A 24,294-nucleotide genomic window follows, 5' to 3' on the forward strand; every position below is an offset into this window, starting at 1 on the left:
ATTTACCAGCTATAGCTGTGGAGACCAGGTCCTAGAGCCCTTCTCCACACAATTCCTCACCCTTGTAAGGTAAAACCTCCATATGCCTCTTTTAGTCGGCATCACCTGTCCATTGCATGTTCCATAGGACTCGTCTAGCAGAAATCGACATAGCGTTGACTCTAGAACCCAGTAGACCAATGTCTCTTTGAGCATGTCTTATATATAAGACAGCATCTTTTATATATCCTAGGGTCAATAACATGGTATCCTTATGTAAGGTTTCAATCTCCGCTGATAAGGTATCTGTCCACGCTGTTACAGCGCTATAAACCCCTGCCGACACAATCGCCGGTCTGAGTAGTGTACCAGAATGTGTGTAAATGGACTTCAAAGTACTTTTCTGCATGCTATCTGCAGGATCCCTGAGGGTAGCTGTATCTTGGTATGTCAGCGCTACCTTTTGGGGAAACGTGTCAACGCCTTGTCCACCCTAGGGGAGGATTCCCATCGTATCCTGGCCCTAGCAGGGAAAGGATACGCCATGAGAACTCTTTTGGGAAACTGCAGTTTCTTGTCTGGAGATTCCCGCTCTTTTACACACAATTCATTTGGTTCATGAGAGGGGGGAAATGTTGTCAGCTTTCTTCCCCTTAAACATGTGTACCCTCGTGTCAGGGACAGATGGGTCATCAGTGATATGCAAAACATCTTTTATTACAATAATCATATATTGAATACTTTTCTGCCAGTTTTGGCTGTAACTTTGCATCATCGTAGTCGACACTGGAGTCAGACTCCGTGTCGGTATCAGTGTCTATTATTTTGGATATTGGGCGTTTTGAGACTCTGAAGGTCCCTGCGACATAGGGACAGACATGGGTAGATTCCCTGTCTGTTCTCTAATCTTTTGTGCAATGAATTTATCTCAGTACTTAATTCCACATATCCAGTCAGGTGTCGGCGTTGTCAACGGAGACACCACACACACACATTTGCTCCATTTCCTCCTTAGAAGTTCCTTTTACCTCAGACATGTCAACACACACGTACCGACACACCACACACTCAGGGAATCCTCTTATCTGAAGACAGTTCCCCCACAAGACCCTTTGGAGAGACAGCGAGAGAGTATGCCAGCACACACCCAGCGCTAATACCCCAGGAAAAACACACAATGTGTTTACCCAGTAGCGCTGTAATACTATTATTTGCTGCCAATTATGTGCCCCCCCCCCCTCTTCTCTGAAACCCCCTTTCACTGTGGATAAGCCGGGGAGAGTCCGGGGAGCTTCCTTTCAGCTGTGCTGTGGAGAAAATGGCGCTGGTGAGTGCTGAGGGAGAGGCCCCGCCCCCTCGGCGGCGGGCTTCTGTCCAGCTTAAATACAATAAAAACTGTCGGGGGCTCTTTATATATACAGTGCCTAGCTGTATATATATCTCTTTTGCCAGAAATGAGGTTTATATTGCTGCCCAGGGCACCCCCCCTGCGCCCTGCACCCTTACAGTGACTGCCGTGTGTGAGGTATGTGGGAGCAATGGCGCACAGCTGCACTGCTGTGCGTTACCTCAGTGAAGATCATGAAGTCTTCTGCCGCCTCTGAAGTCTTCTTTTCTTCTCTTCTCATACTCACTCGGCTTTTATCTTCCGGCTCTGTGAGGAGGACGGCGGCGCGGCTCCGGGACGAACTCCAGAGTGAGACCTGTGTTCTGACTCCCTCTGGAGCTAATGGTGTCCAGTAGTCTAAGAAGCAGAGCCTTGAAACTCACAGAAGTAGGTCTGCTTCTCTCCCCTCAGTCCCTCGATGCAGGGAGTCTGTTGCCAGCAGGCTCCCTGAAAACAAAAAACCTAACAAATATACTTTCTGTCAGACAGCTCAGGATAGCTCTCTGAAAAGCACCCAGTCTCCACTGGGCACAGTATCAAACTGAGGTCTGGAGGAGGGGCATAGAGGGAGGAGCCAGTGCACACCAGATCTAAAGTCTTTCTTAAAGTGCCCATGTCTCCTGCGGAGCCCGTCTATCCCCATGGTCCTTACGGAGTCCCCAGCATACCTCTAGGACGTAAGAGAAAGATTAAGCACAATTAACCAACAAAGAGCCCTTCAGGGAGACACAGAATTCTTTGGAGCCAGCCCCCACCGCGCCCTTACCACTAATGCCAAGCTTAGCCGGGTCGCAGACTAAGTACCCTGATAGGGGACTTAGTACACTAGTAATGGTTCCCCCCCTGTTATGAACCCCGGTACCACTGAGGTAAATTGGAGTCACACTGGAGGAGCTGCGCGTCCCTGTCAGTCAGTATCTGTGTCCACTGCAGAGGGAAAAATAAGAATTTACTTACCGATAATTCTATTTCTCGTAGTCCGTAGTGGATGCTGGGGACTCCGTCAGGACCATGGGGAATAGCGGCTCCGCAGGAGACAGGGCACAAAAGTAAAAGCTTTAGGATCAGGTGGTGTGCACTGGCTCCTCCCCCTATGACCCTCCTCCAAGCCTCAGTTAGGATACTGTGCCCGGACGAGCGTACACAATAAGGAAGGATTTTGAATCCCGGGAAAGACTCATACCAGCTACACCAATCACACTGTACAACCTGTGATCTGAACCCAGTTAACAGCATGATAACAGCGGAGCCTCTGAAAAGATGGCTCACAACAATAATAACCCGATTTTTGTAACAATAACTATGTACAAGTATTGCAGACAATCCGCACTTGGGATGGGCGCCCAGCATCCACTACGGACTACGAGAAATAGAATTATCGGTAAGTAAATTCTTATTTTCTCTGACGTCCTAAGTGGATGCTGGGGACTCCGTCAGGACCATGGGGATTATACCAAAGCTCCCAAACGGGCGGGAGAGTGCGGATGACTCTGCAGCACCGAATGAGAGAACTCCAGGTCCTCCTCAGCCAGGGTGTGCCCCTGACCAAGTAGCAGCTCGGCAAAGTTGTAAAGCCGAGACCCCTCGGGCAGCCGCCCAAGATGAGCCCACCTTCCTTGTGGAATGGGCATTTACATATTTTGGCTGTGGCAGGCCTGCCACAGAATGTGCAAGCTGAATTGTACTACACATCCAACTAGCAATCGTCTGCTTAGAAGCAAGAGCACCCAGTTTTTTGGGTGCCTACAGGATAACAGCAAGTCAGTTTTCCTGACTCCAGCCGTCCTGGAACCTATATTTTCAGGGCCCTGACAACATCCAGCAACTTGGAGTCCTCCAAGTCCCTAGTAGCCGCAAGTACCACAATAAGCTGGTGCAGGTGAAACGCTGACACCACCTTAGGGAGAAACTGGGGACGAGTCCACAGCTCTGCCCTGTCCGAATGGACAATCAGATATGGGCTTTGTGAGACAAAGCCGCCAATTCTGACACTCACCTGGCCGAGGCCAGGGCCAACAGCATGGTCACTTTCCATGTGAGATATTTCAAATCCACAGATTTGAGCGGTTTAAACCAATGTGATTTGAGGAATCCCAGAACTACGTTGAGATCCCACAGTGCCACTGGAGGCACAAAAGGGGGTTGTATATGCAGTACTCCCTTGACAAACTTCTGGACTTCAGGAACTGAAGCCAATCTTTTCTGGAAGAAAATTGACAAGGCCGAAATTTGAACCCTAATGGACCCCAATTTGAGGCCCATAGACACTCCTGTTTGCAGGAAATGCAGGAATCGACCGAGTTGAAATTTCTTCGTGGGGCCTTCCTGGCCTCACACCACGCAACATATTTTCGCCACATGTGGTGATAATGTTGTGCGGTCACCTCCTTCCTGGCTTTGACCAGGGTAGGAATGACCTCTTCCGGAATGCCTTTTTCCCTTAGGATCCGGCGTTCCACCGCCATGCCGTCAAACGCAGCCGCGGTAAGTCTTGGAACAGACATGGTACTTGCTGAAGCAAGTCCCTTCTTAGCGGCAGAGGCCATGAGTCCTCTGTGAGCATTTCTTGAAGTTCCGGGTACCAAGTCCTTCTTGGCCAATCCGGAGCCACGAGTATAGTTCTTACTCCTCTACGTCTTATAATTCTCAGTACCTTGGGTATGAGAAGCAGAGGAGGGAACACATACACCGACTGGTACACCCACGGTGTTACCAGAACGTCCACAGCTATTGCCTGAGGGTCTCTTGACCTGGCGCAATACCTGTCCAGTTTTTTGTTCAGGCGGGACGCCATCATGTCCACCTTTGGTCTTTCCCAACGGTTCACAATCATGTGGAAGACTTCCCGATGAAGTCCCCACTCTCCCGGGTGGAGGTCGTGCCTGCTGAGGAAGTCTGCTTCCCAGTTGTCCACTCCCGGAATGAACACTGCTGACAGTGTTATCACATGATTTTCCGCCCAGCGAAGAATCCTTGCAGTTTCTGCCATTGCCCTCCTGCTTCTTGTGCCGCCCTGTCTGTTTACGTGGGCGACTGCCGTGATGTTGTCCCACTGGATCAATACCGGCTGACCTTGAAGCAGAGGTCTTGCTAAGCTTAGAGCATTGTAAATTGCCCTTAGCTCCAGTATATTTATGTGGAGAGAAGTCTCCAGACTATATCACACTCCCTGGAAAAAAAATTTTTCCTGTGTGACTGCTCCCCAGCCTCTCAGGCTGGCATCCGTGGTCACCAGGACCCAGTCCTGAATGCCGAATCTGCGGCCCTTTAATAGATGAGCACTCTGCAGCCACCGCAGAAGAAACACCCTTGTCCTTGGAGACAGGGTTATCCGCTGATGCATCTGAAGATGCGATCCGGACCATTTTTCCAGCAGATCCCACTGAAAAGTTCTTGCGTGAAATCTGCCGAATGGAATCGCTTCGTAAGAAGCCACCATTTTTCCCAGGACCCTTGTGCAATGATGCACTGACACTTTTCCTGGTTTTAGGAGGTTCCTGACTAGCTCGGATAACTCCCTGGCTTTCTTCTCCGGGAGAAACACCCTTTTCTGGACTGTGTCCAGAATCATCCCTAGGAACAGCAGACGTGTCGTCGGAAACAGCTGCGATTTTGGAATATTTAGAATCCACCCGTGCTGTCGTAGAACTACTTGAGATAGTGCTACTCCGACCTCCAACTGTTCTCTGGACCTTGCCCTTATCAGGAGATCGTCCATTTTCTTTGAAGAAGAATCATCATTTCGGTCATTACCTTGGTAAAGACCCGGGGTGCCGTGGACAATCCAAACGGCAGCGTCTGAAACTGATAGTGACAGTTCTGTACCACGAACCTGAGGTACCCTTGGTGAGAAGGGCAAATTGGGACATGGAGGTAAGCATCCCTGATGTCCAGGGACACCATATAGTCCCCTTCTTCCTGGTTCGCTATCACTGCTCTGAGTGACTCCATCTTGATTTGAACCTTTGTATGTAAGTGTTCAAATATTTCGGATTTAGAATAGGTCTCACCGAGCCGTCTGGCTTCAGTACCACAATATAGTGTGGAATAATACCCCTTTCCTTGTTGTAGGAGGGGTACTTTGATTATCACCTGCTGGGAATACAGCTTGTGAATTGTTTCCAATACTGCCTCCCTGTCGGAGGGAGACGTTGGTAAAGCAGACTTCAGGAACCTGCGAGGGGGAGACGTCTCGAATTTCCAATCTGTACCCCTGGGATACTACTTGTAGGCTCCAGGGGTCCACTTGCGAGTGAGCCCACTGCGTGCTGAAACTCTTGAGACGACCCCCCACCGCACCTGAGTCCGCTTGTACGGCCCCAGCGTCATGCTGAGGACTTGGTAGAAGCGGTGGAGGGCTTCTGTTCCTGGGAATGGGCTGCCTGCTGCAGTCTTCTTCCCTTTCCTCTATCCCTGGGCAGATATGACTGGCCTTTTGCCCGCTTGCCCTTATGGGGACGAAAGGACTGAGGCTGAAAAGACGGTGTCTTTTTCTGCTGAGATGTGACTTGGGGTAAAAAAAGTGGATTTTCCAGCTGTTGCCGTGGCCACCAGGTCCGATGGACCGACCCCAAATAACTCCTCCCCTTTATACGGCAATACTTCCATGTGCCGTTTGGAATCTGCATCACCTGACCACTGTCGTGTCCATAAACATCTTCTGGCAGATATGGACATCGCACTTACTCTTGATGCCAGAGTGCAAATATCCCTCTGTGCATCTCGCATATATAGAAATGCATCCTTTAAATGCTCTATAGTCAATAAAATACTGTCCCTGTCAAGGGTATCAATATTTTCAGTCAGGGAATCCGAGCAAGCCACCCCAGCGCTGCACATCCAGGCTGAGGCGATCGCTGGTCGCAGTATAACACCAATATGTGTGTATATACTTTTTAGGATATTTTCCAGCCTCCTATCAGCTGGCTCCTTGAGGGCGGCCGTATCTGGAGACGGTAACGCCACTTGTGATAAGCGTGTGAGCGCCTTCATTTAATTTATCTGATTCAGGAAAAACTACAGGTAGTTTTTTCACACCCCACATAATACCCTTTTTTGTGGTACTTGTAGTATCAGAAATATGTAACACCTCCTTCATTGCCCTTAACATGTAACGTGTGGCCCTAAAGGAAAATACGTTTGTTTCTTCACCGTCGACACTGGAGTCAGTGTCCGTGTCTGTGTCGACCGACTGAGGTAAATGGGCGTTTTAAAGCCCCTGACGGTGTTTGAGACGCCTGGACAGGTACTAATTTGTTTGCCGGCCGTCTCATGTCGTCAACCGACCTTGCAGCGTGTTGATATTATCACGTAATTCCCTAAATAAGCCATCCATTCCGGTGTCGACTCCCTAGAGAGTGACATCACCATTACAGGCAATTGCTCCGCCTCCTCACCAACATCGTCCTCATACATGTCGACACACACGTACCGACACACAGCACACACACAGGGAATGCTCTGATAGAGGACAGGACCCCACTAGCCCTTTGGAGAGACAGAGGGAGAGTTTGCCAGCACACACCAAAACGCTATAATTATACAGGGACAACCTTTATATAAGTGTTTTCCCTTATAGCATCTTAATATATAATCATATCGCCAAATAAGTGCCCCCCCTCTCTGTTTTAACCCTGTTTCTGTAGTGCAGTGCAGGGGAGAGCCTGGGAGCCTTCCCTCCAGCAGTTCTGTGAGGGAAAATGGCGCTGTGTGCTGAGGAGAATAGGCCCCGCCCCCTTTTCGGCGGGCTTCTTCTCCCGTTTTTCTGGCAGGGGTTAAATACATCCATATAGCCCCAGAGGCTATATGTGATGTATTTTTAGCCAGTATAGGTACTTTCATTGCTGCCCAGGGCGCCCCCCCCCAGCGCCCTGCACCCTCAGTGACCGTTGGTGTGAAGTGTGCTGAGAGCAATGGCGCACAGCTGCAGTGCTGTGCGCTACCTCATGAAGACTGAGAAGTCTTCAGCCGCCGATTTCTGGACCTCTTCTCTCTTCAGCATCTGCAAGGGGGTCGGCGGCGCGGCTCCGGTGACCCATCCAGGCTGTACCTGTGATCGTCCCTCTGGAGCTAGTGTCCAGTAGCCTAAGAAGCCAATCCATCCTGCACGCAGGTGAGTTCACTTCTTCTCCCCTAAGTCCCTCGTTGCAGTGAGCCTGTTGCCAGCAGGACTCACTGAAAATAAAAAACCTAATAAAACTTTTACTCTAAGCAGCTCTTTAGGAGAGCCACCTAGATTGCACCTTTCTCGGCCGGGCACAAAAACCTAACTGAGGCTTGGAGGAGGGTCATAGGGGGAGGAGCCAGTGCACACCACCTGATCCTAAAGCTTTTACTTTTGTGCCCTGTCTCCTGCGGAGCCGCTATTCCCCATGGTCCTGACGGAGTCCCCAGCATCCACTTAGGACGTCAGAGAAATGGCGCTGGTGAGCTGCTGGATCCTCTCATAGTGAAGCCACACCCCTTCAATGGCGTGTGGTCATCCCTCTTTTTTTTATAATGGCTGAGGAATTTGGTGCTTAAAAGGGACAGAAACCATTTTAAGGCTGTGTTGCCAGTATGGGTACTGTGTACTGAGAAGCAGCTGTGTACTGTGTCTGGAGACGTATTCCGCCCCATTTAGAAGCCATGTGTCTCCGTACCCTCGTGCCGCCATAATGGCCGGCGCTGCGCTAACCGGGACGCTGGCTCAGTACCCACCACTCTTCATTCTTCTGGCGCTGTTAGGGGTGGCGGTGTGCTGCGGGAATGTACGCTCGCCGTAGTGGGGCTTGCAAATAGTTCCCTCAGAAGCTCAGTGTCCTGTCAGCGGGAAACGGGACCATTAACCCTTCAAGAGGTTGGACCGTCCCCCCCACCCTAAGTCCCACGAAGAAGGCAGGCTGTGCCAACCAGCCCTGCCTGAAAATAAGAAACATATAAAATAAATGCAGAAAACGCTTCAGGAGCTTCCTTCAGCATGACCGGCTCCTCCGGGCACATTTTCTAAACTGAGTCTGATAGGAGGGGCATAGAGGGAGGAGCCAGCCCACACTATCAAATTCTTAAAGTGCCCATGGCTCCTAGTGGACCCGTCTATATCCCATTGTACTAAATGGACCCCAGTATCCTCTAGGACGTAAGAGAAATATAGATTTTGGGTTATATATTTGTGTGTGTGTGTGAGAGAGACAGAAGAGAAGAGAGAGTGAGAGAGAAGACAGTGAGAGCAAGATAGAAGAGAGTGAAGACACATAGTACATGCATTACATCTAAAATCACTATATAACACCATATAAGGGATACATATGATAGATATTTACCAATGAGAAGCAGTCAGCTTCCCACCAGATGGGATCCCAGTGGTCAATATACCGACGCCGGGATCCCGAAGATACCGATGCTGCATGGGATACCGGCGTCACAATACCGACAGCCAGCAATCGTCCTGACAGTGCGCGGCGGGGGTTAGGCATTAGAAGGGGGTTAGGGTGTAGGGACGGGTATGTTAGGTACTGGGTAGGGAGGGTTAGGCACATAGAATGGGAGGTTATGTATCAAGCGGAGTGGGTTAGGTTTAGGCAGCGAGGAAGGGAGGGTTAGGGCACCACTCACAAGGGAGGGTTAGGGTAAGGGGCAGAGGAGGGTTAGGGGACTTTAGAGGGGGCTGTCGGGATTCTGATGGACGGGATGACGCTGTCGATATTCTAACTGCCGGTATCCCGTCCATCGGTAAATAAGACTTAACCCCTACCAATCTGCGGGTCACACTAGCATTCATAACGACATTCCTGTGTGTCTCCGCCATTTTTACCCTACCTTCAGTTCTCATATAACTAAACTGCAGAGAGCAGACTCATATTTATACCCCTTAGTGTACATATCTACTGTAGCTGGCTTTTTCTCTGTGTTTAATGACACACAGGCAAGGAGATTTTGCGCCTACCAGAAGGTGGGGAAGATAGATAGATAGATAGATAGATAGATAGATAGATAGATAGATAGATAGATAGATAGATAGATAGATAGATAGATAGATAAATGTGTGTGTGGGTAAAATACGTTCTTGCAATTCACAATTAATCCAATCAAGTCTTAATTGACATCCAGTCCTCATTCTGTTGCCGTCCAACCTAGGGCTATACTTCTCCCTAGTATAAAGCACTCAGAAAAAATAGGAACAAGACAGCGCTGACAAGAGAATTGGATGTAAATGATTTTACTAATAATAAGACATAACTCAAAACATGTTCATACAATCAACAAATAAACATCGGCGGGCATTACAAGACACTTAGACATATACATAAAATGCCAATTTCTGTGCAAAAAGTAGATAACCAGCAACAACTATTATAATAGGAGCATAATTTTACTTTCCCTCTTTCTCAATAGCTGTGCAGTCATTCAAAAAGTAAATAGGAGCATACTGTAATTTTACTTTCCCTCTTTCTCAATAGCTGTGCAGTCATTCAAAAAGTCCACAGATGGACAAATTCCTCTAGTATTCACCAATCTGGGAGATAGTCTCTTATTGGGAGGATTCCATACACTAAATTTGCATAATCATGCACTAATTTGCAACAGTTCTTAGTCCTGGCCAGGACAATTAATATCAGTTAAAAAGGTCTTGGGTTGCAACCCACTCACTTAACCACTGGAGAGGTCCTGATGTCTCTGCATCCCTTATGGATTCCTGTTTTTAGATCACCTGGAGAGACAGCCATTCAGGGATAGTATCCTCCTCATAGTTGGTGAGACAATGCCGGCTTGTGCAGCGCGCAATAAGGGCTCTGATGCATTTCTCCGCCTCCTCTAGGGGTTAGCGGCTTCCTTAGAGGTGTTGTTGCTGGTTATCTACTATTTGCACAGCAATTGGCATTTTATGTATATGTCTAAGCGGCTTGTAGTGCCGGACGGTTTTTATTTGTTGATTGTATGAACAAGTTTTTATGAATTATGTCTTATTATTAGTAAAATCATTTACATCCAATTCTCTCATCAGCGTTGTCTTGTTCCTATTTTTTCTTAGTTTGCTGAGATCCAGCAATAACGAGGATACTCTGGCTATTGACATTCTTATAAAATACCCAAACTAGTATTCAGTCCATTGCTATAGAGAAACCCTAATTCAGATCAAGGCTCTATGATAACAGCCTTCACTATTTGTAGTGCAATGAGGTCTTGCCAGATGTCTTTTTTTCACATCAATAGTTTTTATTGAGTTTTCACTTTTTCCAAAAAGGGAATACAGAAAAGAAGAAAGGGGGAAAAGATGGGAAGGTACAACAATAAAGGACATCTTGAGACAATATGATAAAAAAGGCTTACAAAAAGACATGTACAGTATCAATCAGATCAAAAAATAAATGGAAAACGTCACAGCAAAATATACAAAACAAATTGACAGTAGAGGTGGAACTGGTTGTTTTAAGAGCGAACCAGAAATTAAAAATTTGAGGGTGCTTCCTCATTCAGGTCAAATGAGGGCGGATCCGAGCAAGGGGAGCGTGCAAGCTGTGTCGCCCCCTCACCTTCCGTAACAAATATATGCCATGGTATCCAACGGACAAGTAAGTAGAAAAAGAAAATGGGATATACTGTACTCTGTTTCCATAAAAAAATGGAACTGAACTTTGTGGATCATTTTCATAAGGGGAGGTAGTGAGAGTTGTTTCCAACATTGGGCTAGAGCTGCTCGCGCTGCTATACAGATGTGACCTAAAACATAATGTAAGTGGGAACCAACAGAGTTTGGGTACCAGTTAAATAAGGCTATACGGAGGGAAGGGGCCAGGGAAAGGTTCAACACCTTATTAATTGAAAAAAATATTTTTCAAAAATTTATGAGGAGTGGACATGTCCAAAACACATGAAATAGGTGACCAACTTCATCGCAAAGGTGCCAACAGAACTTTGAACATGAAGGTCAAATAGTATGAAGTCTATCCGGGGTGAGGTACAACCTATGTAAGAGATTGACATGCATTTCAGTATGATTCAAACATCTAGACATTCTATAGGAAGACTGAAAATTTTTCACCTATTGCAAATCATGAAGAGAAATACCAATATCTGATTCCCAACGTGTTTGAGCATTTGATTTGGGAGAAGGTGTTAATTCTATTACAATTTTATACCAATAAGAAATTTAGTCAAACGGGCTCTCATAGGGGGTACGAGGGGGTCTGAGGGGGTTGTTGAATGGGGCAGGCTATACCACAAGTGACGGATTTGATAATACTGCAATCTCTCTGACTCAGGCAGGGAGAAGCGTTCAAGGATACGGGAGAAGGAGCTAAAGACAGAACCATCCAACAAATCCCCAGAGAACTTATCCTACGAGCATACCATTTTGTAAGGTTGAGGTTAGGGACAAGAATGGCCACTGTACGTAAAGATATCAAAGGGAGATTATAAAGAGCAGAGGAGAGCCTAGAAGCCAATTTATCCCATACCAGTAGAGTAGCCGAGTGGCGGAAGAAGGCATAAAGACGTTGGCTGAAGAGATTTTGGTAACCAAAGGAGAGCTCGTAAAGGGAAGTGTGGACACGACAGATCTTTCAGACACGCCCACCCTAACCTCACATCCTCTCTACAGTACGCTTTGATTTGAGCCAGGAGGCAAGCCTCTTGATATAATGCCAAATTGGGAAAGTTTAAACCACCCTTACTCCTTGGCAAGCACATTTTTGACAGAGCCAATTTAGGCATTCTTAGTAATAATAGAAATACATTTGTCTAAATATTTTCTAGGAAAGTTTATAAAGGAATTGTACTAAAAAGAAACATCAATTTAGGTAATAATGACATCTTGAAAGCCGCTAAACGGCCTAGCCTTGAAATATCGTATGAGAGCCAGGATTTGGTTAATAACAAAAGCAAATTAACAAGTGAAGGAAGATTCACCTCAAAAACAGAGGAAGAAGGGGGAATTTGAATACTTAAGTAGCAGATCGAATCAGTCTGCCAGTTATAGGGGTAAGAGGTACGTAGAGACGCGATAGAGTGGGAGAGATTAATAGGTAAATCATCCTTTTTTGTTGTATTCAATTTATAATGACGCCTCAGAGTATTTATCTAAAATGTCATGTAAATGAGGGAGAGTGGTGAGAGGATCAGATATGAATTAAAGAACATCATCCGCAAAAAAGCACAGCTTAAGAGGAGAAGAACCCACACGTACTCCCAGGAATAAAAGGTCGGCGCAGATTTTAACTGCGAGCGGCTCAATCGCCAGAGTAAAAATGAGGGGGAAAGGGGGCAACCCTGCAGGGTCTCCAGGGTCTCATTGCATATCTGAAAAGTGTTAGATAAAAACCTGTTGCCGAGAACTCGAGCCGATGGAGAGCTGTACAATGGTAATATGGACGATAATAGGATTTTAATACCTACCGGTAAATCCTTTTCTCTTAGTCCGTAGAGGATGCTGGGGACTCCGTAAGGACCATGGGGTATAGACGGGATCCGCAGGAGACATGGGCACACTATAAGACTTTGAATGGGTGTGAACTGGCTCTTCCCTCTATGCCCCTCCTCCAGACCTCAGTTAGAAAACTGTGCCCAGGGAGACGGACATTTCGAGGAAATAATTTATTGTTTAAACACGGTGAGTGTCATAACAGCTCACACCACGAACATACCGCATAACGTGGCATTCAAAAGAATACCAGCCAATGGCATGAAAAATACACAGCCACATGCTGAGAGAATATGTAACACAACCAGTGTGTCAACACAATCAATAATAAGACATAGTCTGCCATGGCATGCACAACATCAGCAACAGCCTGACAGAAAGAAAAAACACCACAAGAGTGTAACCATAACCAATAACTGCAGACACAGTACGCACTGGGACGGGCGCCCAGCATCCTCTACGGACTAAGAGAAAAGGATTTACCGGTAGGTATTAAAATCCTATTTTCTCCTACGTCCTAGAGGATGCTGGGGTTTATACCAAAGCTCCAGACCGGGCGGAAGAGTGCGGACGACTCTGCAGCACCGATTGAGCAACATGAGGTCCCCATCAGCCAGGGTATCAAATTTGTAGTGTTTGAACCCGACCAAGTATCCGTTCGGCAAAGTTGAATCGCCGAGACTCCTCGGGCATCCGCCCAAGAAAAGCCCACCTTCCTAGTAGAATGGGCCACCACCGAATTCGGTAACGGCCATCCAGCCGTAGAATGAGCACACCGAATCGGATCACAGATCTAGCGTGTAACCGACTGCAGAGACGCAGGCGCCCCAAACACGCTGGGAGCATACCGAACAAACAGAGCCTCTGTTTCCGCAATCTGAGCCAAATTGGCGCCATAAATATTCAAAGCTTTGACTACATCGAGAGACCTTGAATCAGCTTAAATAACCACAGGCATCAAATAGGCTGGTTTCTGCGAAACACCTAAACCACTGTTGGCAGAATTATTATTCGAGTTCTCAATTTCGCTCTATCCACCTGGAAGATCAAACAGGGGCTCTTGTGAGACCCAGCCGCTACTTCAGACACCCGCCGTGCGGACGCCAAAGCCAAAAGCATGTCCACTCTCCAAGAGAGAAATTTTAACACAACCTTTCAGATAGGTTCCAATCATTGAGACACAAGAAAACTCAACACCACGTCAAGGTCCCACAGTGCCAATGGGAACACAAATGGAGGTTGGATGTGCAGTACTCCTTCCACGAAGGTCCGAACTTCCGGACGGGTCGCCAATTCTTTCTTGAAAGAAAATTTATAAGGCCAAAACCGCTCTTGACTGGAGCCTAACTTTAGGCCTGCACCCACACCTGCTTGCAAATAATGGAGAAGAATGACCCATCTGAAGCTTCCGTAGTAGCTTTTTTGGATTCACACCAAGACACATCATCTCTCCAAACACGGTGGTAAGGCTTTCCGTTACTCCTGTTCTAGCCTGAAGAAAAGCGGAAATTACTTTACTGGGAATAACCTTTCTGGCTAGGATATGGCGTTCAACCGCCACTCCACCAACGCAGCCGCGGTAAGTCTTGACACACGCCCGGATCTTGCTGCAACAGTTCCTCACGTAGAGGAATAGGCCAGGGATCTTCTATGAGTAAATCTTGAAGAACTGGATATCCATGTTCAGACCGGAACAATGAGGATCGCCTGAACCTTTGTTCGTCATACGTTTATCACCTTAAGAAGAGTGAAAACGGAGGGAACACAGGCCGACTGAAAACACCCAAGGTGTCCCGAGGACGTCCACTGCTATAGTTTGAGTGTCCCCTGACCTGGAACAATATCCCTGAGATCTCTCGTTGAGGCGAGACGCCAACATGACCAATTGAGGCACTCCTCAAAGACATGTCGCTTCAGTGAAAACTTCTCGATGACGACTGTATTTATCCCGGATGGAGATCGCATCTGCAGAGGAATCTATTTCTCCGTCGCTCACATCCAGAACGAAAACTGCTAATATAGCGTTTACCAGTCCTTTCACCCAGCGGAAAACTTTTACGGCATCTGCCATTGCCGCTTTGCTCCTTGTTCTGCCCTAGCGGCTTACTTACACCACTGCTGTCAAGTCGTCCGACAGAATTAACACGGGCAGATCACTAGGCATATGTTCACTGAAAATAGCTCTTAATCCAAGAAAGCTTATTGCAGACAAGCTTCCCAGCTTGACCTTTTTCTCTGGAAATACTTCCCTTGCAAGGACTGCTCCCCAGTCTCGGAAATCTGCATGCATGGACACCAGGAACTCCACCTGGATTCCGCACCTTCGTCCCTCTAGGAGGTGAGAACTGAGCAGACACCACAGGAGCGATATCCTGGCCATTAGGATTATATCCTGGCGCATGTGCAGGTGAGACCCGGACCACATTTCCAACTGGCCCCGTGAAAACCACTCTTGCATTTGACCTGCTCACTGAAAAGCCTCTTAGGCCGCACCATCTTCTTCATCAACGGAACATATTGATGGGTTGTCACTGCAAATCTGATCCGACTCTGGATCCTTAGACCTCTTTCCACAGGAAAACACAGGACCTCAACCGTTCAGTATCTACTCAGATACCCACCTCCGACATCTGCGTGGTTGGGAACAACAGCCATTCCCTGTGTTGAAGAACAGTCAGAGAGAAACAACGATTTGCACCACTTGTTTCTTGACCTCGCCTTAATCAGGAGAGCGTCTCAGTACAGAATAACAATGGCTCTTACTATTGAAAGAAACCCATCATACTGCCATCACTCCGGTGAAATGGCAAAGGCAATCCTGGATATCAACCCAGGTAAGCCGAATGCGGAGAAAAACGCATTTAACCCCTTTTCTACCTTTACGTGCTGGAGCTCCCTTCGTAAGTAGAAATCTTTTTTTTTTTTTTTTTTTTTTCAGGGACGGCAGGACAATGTCCTGCACCTGACGCAACTCTGGTATGGCGTCGCGTACTACCTCCCTTTCCAGAGGGGAATCGCTAAGATCTATTCGAAAAATCAGTGAGGGGAATCATCTGTAAACTCCAGCATGTCCCCCTTTGGATTTTATTATTAACTCACAGGTCCAAGTCCATCCCCGGACTGACTGAAGAATAGTAGACGAGTTCCCACCGGAGTGGGCTCCAGCCAGATAGACCCAGCTACATGCGGTGGATGTGGTAGAAACAGAAAACGACATCCGCTTCTGCGAACCTAACAAGGCTGCAGAACTCTTACCTTTTCACCTTCCACAATCTGCACTGAAAGGGAAAAAAGAACGGTATCAAACCGGTTAAAATGACTGCATCCCACCACCGAGTGCATCACCAACTGTTGTGAGGGAATCTAACTCACGAAGTTAGACTTACCAGTGGTATCTGCCGAGATTGACTGAACTGAGGCCTCTCCAACAGCGGTACACCGTCCCAGGGAAACAGTATCTCTCGGATTCAGCCTCAGCATTTCTTCTGCAGTCGCACGGCAACCTGCTGCCATGTTATAGAGAAGAATCAAAATAAGACACATCCCCTCTCTCTTTAGGGTAATACTATTGGATGCCTTTCCGAATAAAAACACTCCCCCATGTGCATGTAATGCAAATAACTCCAAAGCATAGAAATAAAATATCACTTTGCTTCCTGTGTACGATCCTTTGTGACAGGGCCCCGTGTCGACCAGGAGTTGACTTTCACAGTATTCTATCTGCGCAGGAAAGGAATAAACATTCGGACTCCTTGTGAGGATCTGAGACCAACTCGACACGGTCGACCTAGAGCTTTATCAACAGAGCGACCAGCACTTAAGGAATACTTTTACTTCAGCATTCATTAGAAAACGTAATATGAATATACATATTGTAACACACATATCATATATATATCTCTATATATATCTATATCATACATATAAGCAGATTGTCCGGAACCGTCGGGTCCCCAGTGACATTACTGTGTTCTGAATGCGTATGACCATGTACTGAATGCCCCAGTCGTGGATCTAACCAGGAAACCTTATGGTCGACAGAAAACCTAGTATTCGTCGACAGCAAAATAACATTCTTGCGACCCCGAGGGGTCCGAGGGAAGTATACATATATAATTTCAATATCACTCCCCCACATATACTACCATGTCTGTGCTCAAGCTACAGGCCCATGGAACCGTACCATACATATACATAAAAATATATATACAGGTATAAATTAGTTACAGCATGTTAATTTACACCCAGTAATAACAGTCGGTGCCGACAGGGTCACCCACATACTACTGTGTCTCCCATACAGTGTTTACTATTAAAAAGCATACAACTACCGGCCTGCTGACACTGCCTCTACTGAATCAAGTACCAACAGGAGTCGGCGATGCCGACAGAGAGATTCCCATAGCGGTTTGCAACAGAGCACTCACACATGTCGACACATGTGCCCTAAAGCTATAGTGGGTATATCTGACAGGGAAACCACAGACATATATGCACAACACAATGACTACACGTCCATTATCCAAGATAGTGCCATATTTTATTCTATATTGCACTAAATCACTGTGCCCCCCTGCTTTGGCGGGGACGGAGAAAATGGCGCTTTAACATGCTGTGAGGGCTAAGCCACGCCCCCTCTCTGCGCACTGCAGCCCCGCTATTATTTTAGCACTGAAATTATATATATACATATCACCAGAAAGCTTGTGTGTGTCCCCCCCCCGTTTTGCTCCCCAGTACTTGTACTGAGAGTGGAGGTCCGGGCCAGCGTCTCTGCAGCGGCTGTGAAGAGAGAACAATGGCACTGGTGATCTGTGCGGTTAAGCCCCGCCCCTTCCCGGCGCGCTGTAGTCCCGCTTAAATTTGAAATATTTAATACTGGCGGAGGTATTGTACACGGTGCCCAGGCACCGAATATGCCGTTTTGCCAGACAAAATGTCCATCAGTAACTTGCTGCCCAGGGCGCTCCCCCCCAAGTGCCCTGCACCCTGCGAGTGCCGTTGGTGTGTGGGAGCATGGAGCGCAGCGCGACCGCTGCGCTGTACCTCCATTACTGAAGTCTTCTGCCGTCACTGAAGTCTTCTGTTCTTCTAATACTCACCTGGCTTCTGACTTCTGTGAGGGGGGGACGGCGCGGCTCCAGGAACAAGCAGCTAGGCGCACCAAGTGATCAAACCCTCTGGAGCTAATGGTGTCCAGTAGCCTAAGAAGCAGAGCCTTTGAACTAAGAAGAAGTAGGTCTGACTTCTATCCCCTCAGTCCCACGATGTAGGGAGCCTGTAGCCAGCAGGTCTCCCTGAAAATAAAAAACCTAACAAAAGTCTTTCCAGAGAAACTCAGTAGAGCTCCCCTAGTGTGTGACCAGTCTCTCCTGGGCACAGAGTCTAACTGAGGTCTGGAGGAGAGGCATAGAGGGAGGAGCCAGTTCACACCCATTCAAAGTCTTATAGTGTGCCCATGTCTCCTGCAGATCCCGTCTATACCCCATGGTCCTTACGGAGTCCCCAGCATCCTCTAGGACGTAGGAGAAAGTATCTGATCCCAAATTTCAATAAAACAGCGCGCATATATAACCAACTTATGCGATCAAATGCCTTCTCTGTATCCAAGAACAGCAGAAGACATTGATCATGGGATAAAGAATCAATTAGGTTAAACACCCTGTGTGTATTATCAGATGCTTGTCTACCCGGAAAAATTCGACCTGGTCAGGGTGAACCAATAAAGGGAGGAAAGCATATAAACGAGTAGCTATTAATTTCTGGTGCGATTTAATATCGCCATTTAGCAATGCAATAGGGCAATAGTTCTGGCAAACCGATTAACCCTTTCCAGGTTTAGGAATTGTGATTATTTGGGCCTCAAGCATCTCCTTCGGGAGGCTACCACAAGAAGTTCTCATTATAAACTTTAACCAATGAAGGAACCAGCAGGTCCTGGAAAGTGATAAAAAAAAATCGTTAATAAAGCTGTCGGGGCTTTGTGCTTTGGCCTTAGGGAGGGACTTAATTGCTCCAAAGATTTCCGAAGAAGACCACGAGGCAATCAATATCTCTAATTGTTGAGCGGATATTGTAGTAAGTTTCAGATCTACAAGGAACAAATTAATAGAAGAAATAGAAGGCTGAGGGATAGAAGAGTCAGAAGATAAAATAGAGTTGAGAGTAGAAACTAGCAAACCGTTTCGAAATCTCCAAAGGATTAGATTTTGGCACCCGAAGGTGTAACAATACCCTTAATTCTATGTCTAGCCTGCTGGGCTTGAAGTTTACCAGCTAGCATCTTACCTGGTCTATTCCCTGCCACATAAAATTTATGACATAACCTATTCAAAGAGGCCTGTGTGTTTGTCATGAGTAATTGCGGAATCTGAGACCTGAAGTCAACAACTCTTTCCAAAGAAGCTGAAGGATGGAGTTAATTCTTATCTTCTAATTACTTCAGTTAAAGTTCAAGATCAGTTTGACGTTGCAGACTTTGTTTTTTACGTTTAGCCCAAGCTTGTATAGTTGCACCTCTCACAACAGCCATAAGGGCAAACCAGTAGTTCTGGGTGGACGTGTCTGAAGGGAGATTAAATTCCTCACACGTCGTAATACTATCAGCTATGGACTGTTTTGAGACAGAGTTGGCTAATAAATGGGGGAAGGGAAGTCTCCAGGGTCGGGGGAGTACGCTGTCGGCCGACATCTCATTTGAGTAATAGCGGAACATGGTCCGACCAAGTTATACAGATGGAGCCTTGCTCATCTATGCTGTCTATGGCGTTAGTCCCGATCATGGAGCCGCAGCGTGCCTGGGCGCAAGACGGCATGCCTAGTCACAGAGAGGGTCACAGAGCTTATCATGATGTTTGGCGTTACCGGTGGGTGTAGTACCTGTGATCATCCACCAGATGTCGCTTTTTAAAATCTGCATTGCGCATGAGTGTGGTTTCCATTGAAATACAGTACACTATAGCGCAAGAACAACTTTACTTTACACTGTATGGGCAATGCTGTATGAGTGTATCATTATGCTATTTAAAATACCTGCGGCAATGAGGTCCCGTAGACAAACCAATAAATAAAAATAGTGTATACATACGCAAATTAACATGTTAAAGCAATGTATACAATGTAAGGAATGACATCACATGCACTACAACTCTTGATGGGTACAGATATTAAATTTCAAACCAATCTATTTCCAAATGTCCAAAATCCGCGGTTGCAGTCTTTAGTAGATTTTCCTAGAGCTGTGCAATCTCCTCCAAGGGATAATACATGCAAAAGAACACAAATTTGTTCCAATGTGTAGTATTCCTTTAAAGGTGAAATTAAGGGATTCAAAGTTCTAGAAGATGTATAAATCATCCACTGCGCGTTAAATTACGTAGTATGGGGCAGCCCAAAGTGTGCGACGATCACAAGAAAGAATGCTCACTCTTAGGCTTACATCAAACAGTGAAGTACATGCTCATAAAGGTATCTTTACTCTCTATACTCCAGAAAGACAATTTCCTAGTATCTCATCATCTGATAATAAAGGACATCCAAGCTTATATGAATGTGTACTTGAGACAGGCGTTGTAGATTTACGTAATAGTTTCTTTTTCTCCCCGCATAAGTGGATTTATTCCAACGTAACGAACCGTTTATAAATAAAAACTGAGTTTTAATAAGTAAAAGTAAAAATAGGTAAAAAAATTCCATTCGTACAGAGATAAAAACTTTACATATGTAGATGTAACATTCCCATTGTTATATAGGTGAACAACAAAAAAATGGCCGATTGCTCTCACCACTCTGCTGGGTACCACAACTAAAGATCTATATGTCCTCAAGAACCATGCCACCAACGCGTTTCTACTATTTAGGTCTTCCTCAGGGTGATGGTGTATGTGGGATCCCAGAGAGTTATGTTCCTACTTGCAGTCCGTTTTCCTGCTTCTCCAACGTAGACAGCTGGTTAGGGAGGCATCCAGGACCCCACCAGACTGTAGACAGAGTTTGGTGCCGGAGGTGTGTCCTCGGTGGGCTCAGTGAACAAATCTAGGCCGTGGCTTCCGGTCCACGGGAAGGCCGCAACCCGCAGAGACCTCAGAAAGGTTTCCTGGCTCCGCTGCACTAACCCGGATCGCTACAGGGGATCACGGGAGCCCTTGGGGAGGTGTTGAAGCTGGAGGGAAGCCGCAGGCAGCTGTAATAAGGGTGGTCAGGCCGGGGCTCCACTGATGCATGTCTTCTCCGAACCTCCGCTAGGCCACGCCACGCCAGATGTCTTTTGAACTTATTTAACTTCCACAAATCTAGATGACAATCAAAGTTAGCATCTTGTTGTCAACAAATGGACCTATTGTCTGGCCCTCAGTGTAGAACAAATATCAACAAGTTCTGATTAACATACTGTACAGTAATTACTCAGACTTGAATTCCTACTTTTTCATACCTGCTAATGTATTCAAAGAAAATCTATTTATCAAAGCCAAACAGAAGCAACCTTAAAACACATATGCATCTATAATCATACATACAAACTGGTTACCTTAATCATCTATTCATTTAACATATTCAATGAATGAACTTGCTTGCCCATATTGTACAATTATGAAATCTGCGACAAATATGTATATCTAAAATGGTCGATATTAAATAACCTCTTACAGTCCCCCAATGTCCGTAATCTGGCATTTGACAGATTTAACTGACATATGTATTTGTCCATTTTAGCATATGTTTATGTTCATCTATAATGATCATTAATTATGGTTCAGTATTCATGAGGAAAGTGGCACAGAGCAACACTGCATACCCTCCCCACCCAGCCATCCGAAACACCATGTAACAGCCGAATTATAGTTATACTATTTTTTATCTGTATCAATCTTCTGTACTGTGCTAGCAATAATTTGCTGCGGTAGGACTGTCATCTGCATGCTTTGCTATTGGAGACGCATTAAATTTGCAGTATGGAGGCAGTTCGGTTTCTTGTAGAATCTGCCAATTTGCTTGCTGTGCAAAGGGTTGCGAACCCTGTTTGTTCATCATCCATTTTTCCATCATAATGCTGGATCTTGGTACCTCTAGTGTCACCCACAGTTAAAGTATTTCAAATTTGTGCGCTGTGCATCCTTGACATTTATCCAAAGCAACTGTCATGACAAGTGTCCATATCTTTTAATCCATCTTTGATTGTTTAGTCCCAAAACAGGGTTTGACGTTGAACAGAGCAGATTTATCTGGAACAATTAGTCTTATTTTGCTTGTAGATATAAATTAATTGCTTTTGGGCAATGGTATCTCAGATGGCCGGGTAAGAAAAACCCACAGCATCATCCCATGTCACTCCTCCCACTGAATAAATCACCATAGTTAGGTCTCATTCCTATATAATGTCTTTATACCAGTGGTCTCCAACCTTAATTGGGGTGTGAGCTACTTTTGGAAAATAAAACCTCTGAAGGAGCTACCCACTCCCCCAATGCGTGTGCGTTCCTGCGAAAGTGGGTGTGTCCTCAACTACAGGTAATGCCCCCCCGCGTAGTGCCAGATACACAAATAATGCCCCTCAGCAGTGCCAGATATACAAATAATGCCCCTCAGCAGTGCCAGATACACAAATAATGCCCCCAGCAGTGCCAGATACACAAATAATGCCCCCAGCAGTGCCGGATACACAAATAATGCTCCCAGTAGTGCTGGATACACAAATAATGCCCCCCAGCAGTGCCAGATACAATGCCCCCACCCCCCAGTGCCAGATACAATTCCCCCACAGTGCCATTTAAAATGGCCCCCGCAGCGCCAGGTTAAATGCCCCCCACACACACACACAGTGTCCGATACAGTGCCCCACACAGTGCTAACCCTTGCTGGCTTCTTCTACTGCTGCCGGTGCTGCTCCTTCTGTATGAGGGATGGAAGGGAAGGAGAGGACCTGTGAAGTCCGGAGAGCGGCTGTGGTGAGGGTGACACTTTGGGCTGCCCCATACTACGTAATTTAACGCGCAGTGGATGATTTATACATCTTCTTAACCTCTATAACCAGTTAACAGTATGAACAAAAACAACAGTAACGGTCCTAGACCGATGTCAACTGTAACATAACCCTTATGTAAGCAACAACTATATACAAGTCTTGCAGAGTTTCCGCACTGGGACGGGCGCCCAGCATCCTCTACGGACTAGGAGAAATAGATTTACCGGTAGGTTTAAAATCTTATTTTCTCTTACGTCGTAGAGGATGCTGGGGACTCCGTAAGGACCATGGGGTTTATTCCAAAGCATCCAATCGGGCGGGAGAGTGCGTATGACTCTGCAGCACCGACTGAGCAAACTCTAGGTCCTCATCAGCCAGGGTATCAAACTTGTAGAACTTAGCAAAAGTGTTTGACCCCGACCAAGTCGCCGCTCGGCAAAGTTGTAAAGCCGAGACGCCTCGGGCAGCCGCCCAAGAAGAACCCACCTTCCTAGTGGAATGGGCCTTATCCGAATTTGGTACCGGCAATCCAGCCGTAGAGTGAGCCTGCTGAATCGTATTACAGATCCAGCGAGCAATAGTCTGCTTTGAAGCAGGAGCGCCAATCTTATTGGCCGCATACAGGACAAACAGAGCCTCTGTTTTCCTAACTCTAGCCGTCCTGGCTACATAAATCTTTAAGGCCCTAACTACGTCTAGGGATCTGGAATCCTCCAGGTCACCGGTAGCCACAGGCACCACAATAGGTTGATTCATATGGAACGACGAAACCACTTTAGGCAAAAATTGCGGACGTGTCCTCAATTTAGCTCGATCCACATGAAAAATCAAGTAGGGGCTCTTGTGTGAGAGAGCCGCCAATTCTGACCCTCGCCTTGCTGATGCTAAGACCAACAACATGACCACCTTCCAGGTAAGAAATTTCAACTCAACCTTGTTAAGCGGTTCAAACCAGTGTTATTTTAGGAACTGCAACACCACGTTCAGGTCCCATGGTGCCACTGGAGGCACAAAAGGGGGCTGGATGTGCAGCACTCCCTTTACAAACGTCTGGACTTCTGGAAGAGAAGCCAATTCCTTCTGAAAGAAAATCGAGAGGGCCGAAATCTGTACCTTAACCGAGCCTAATTTCAGGCCCATATCCACTCCTGTCTGTAGGAAGTGGAGAAAACGACCCAGATGAAAATCTTCCGTAGGTGCATTCTTGGTCTCACACCAAGACACATACTTTCGCCAGATACGGTGATAATGTTTTATCGTCACCTCCTTCCTAGCCTTTATTAAAGTAGGGATGACCTCTTCCGGAATCCCCTTTTTTGCTAGGATTTGGCGTTCAACCGCCATGCCGTCAAACGTAACCGCGGTAAGTCTTGAAATACACAGGGCCCCTGCTGCAACAGGTCTTCCCTCAGAGGAAGAGGCCAGGGGTCTCCTGTGAGCATCTCTTGTAGATCCGAGTACCAGGCCCTTTGAGGCCAGTCTGGGACAGCGAGTATCGTCTGTACTCTTCTTCGTCTTATGATCCTCAACACTTTCGTGATGAGAGGAAGAGGAGGAAACACGTAGACT

The 24,294-nt window shown here is 46.6% G+C and overlaps 1 protein-coding gene across 5 annotated transcripts in view; it reads right to left on the reverse strand.

Annotated features, from left to right (window-relative positions):
* SPATA22 (spermatogenesis associated 22) overlaps window positions 1-24,294 on the reverse strand; it is a 576,361-nt gene that overhangs the window by 287,571 nt on the left and 264,496 nt on the right. The window contains exon 7 of one of the 5 annotated variants that reach the window (XM_063955815.1): window positions 20,470-21,055. The exons of the other annotated variants lie outside the window; for them this stretch is intronic. Coding sequence (XP_063811885.1) covers window positions 21,041-21,055 — 15 coding nt within the window. The 3' untranslated portion in view covers window positions 20,470-21,040. Of the gene's footprint in view, window positions 1-20,469; window positions 21,056-24,294 lie in introns of those variants that run through there. 5 annotated transcript variants of the gene reach the window in all.

The sequence above is a fragment of the Pseudophryne corroboree genome, chromosome 2 (assembly GCF_028390025.1).
Source record: "Pseudophryne corroboree isolate aPseCor3 chromosome 2, aPseCor3.hap2, whole genome shotgun sequence".
Classification (NCBI taxonomy): domain Eukaryota; kingdom Metazoa; phylum Chordata; class Amphibia; order Anura; family Myobatrachidae; genus Pseudophryne; species Pseudophryne corroboree.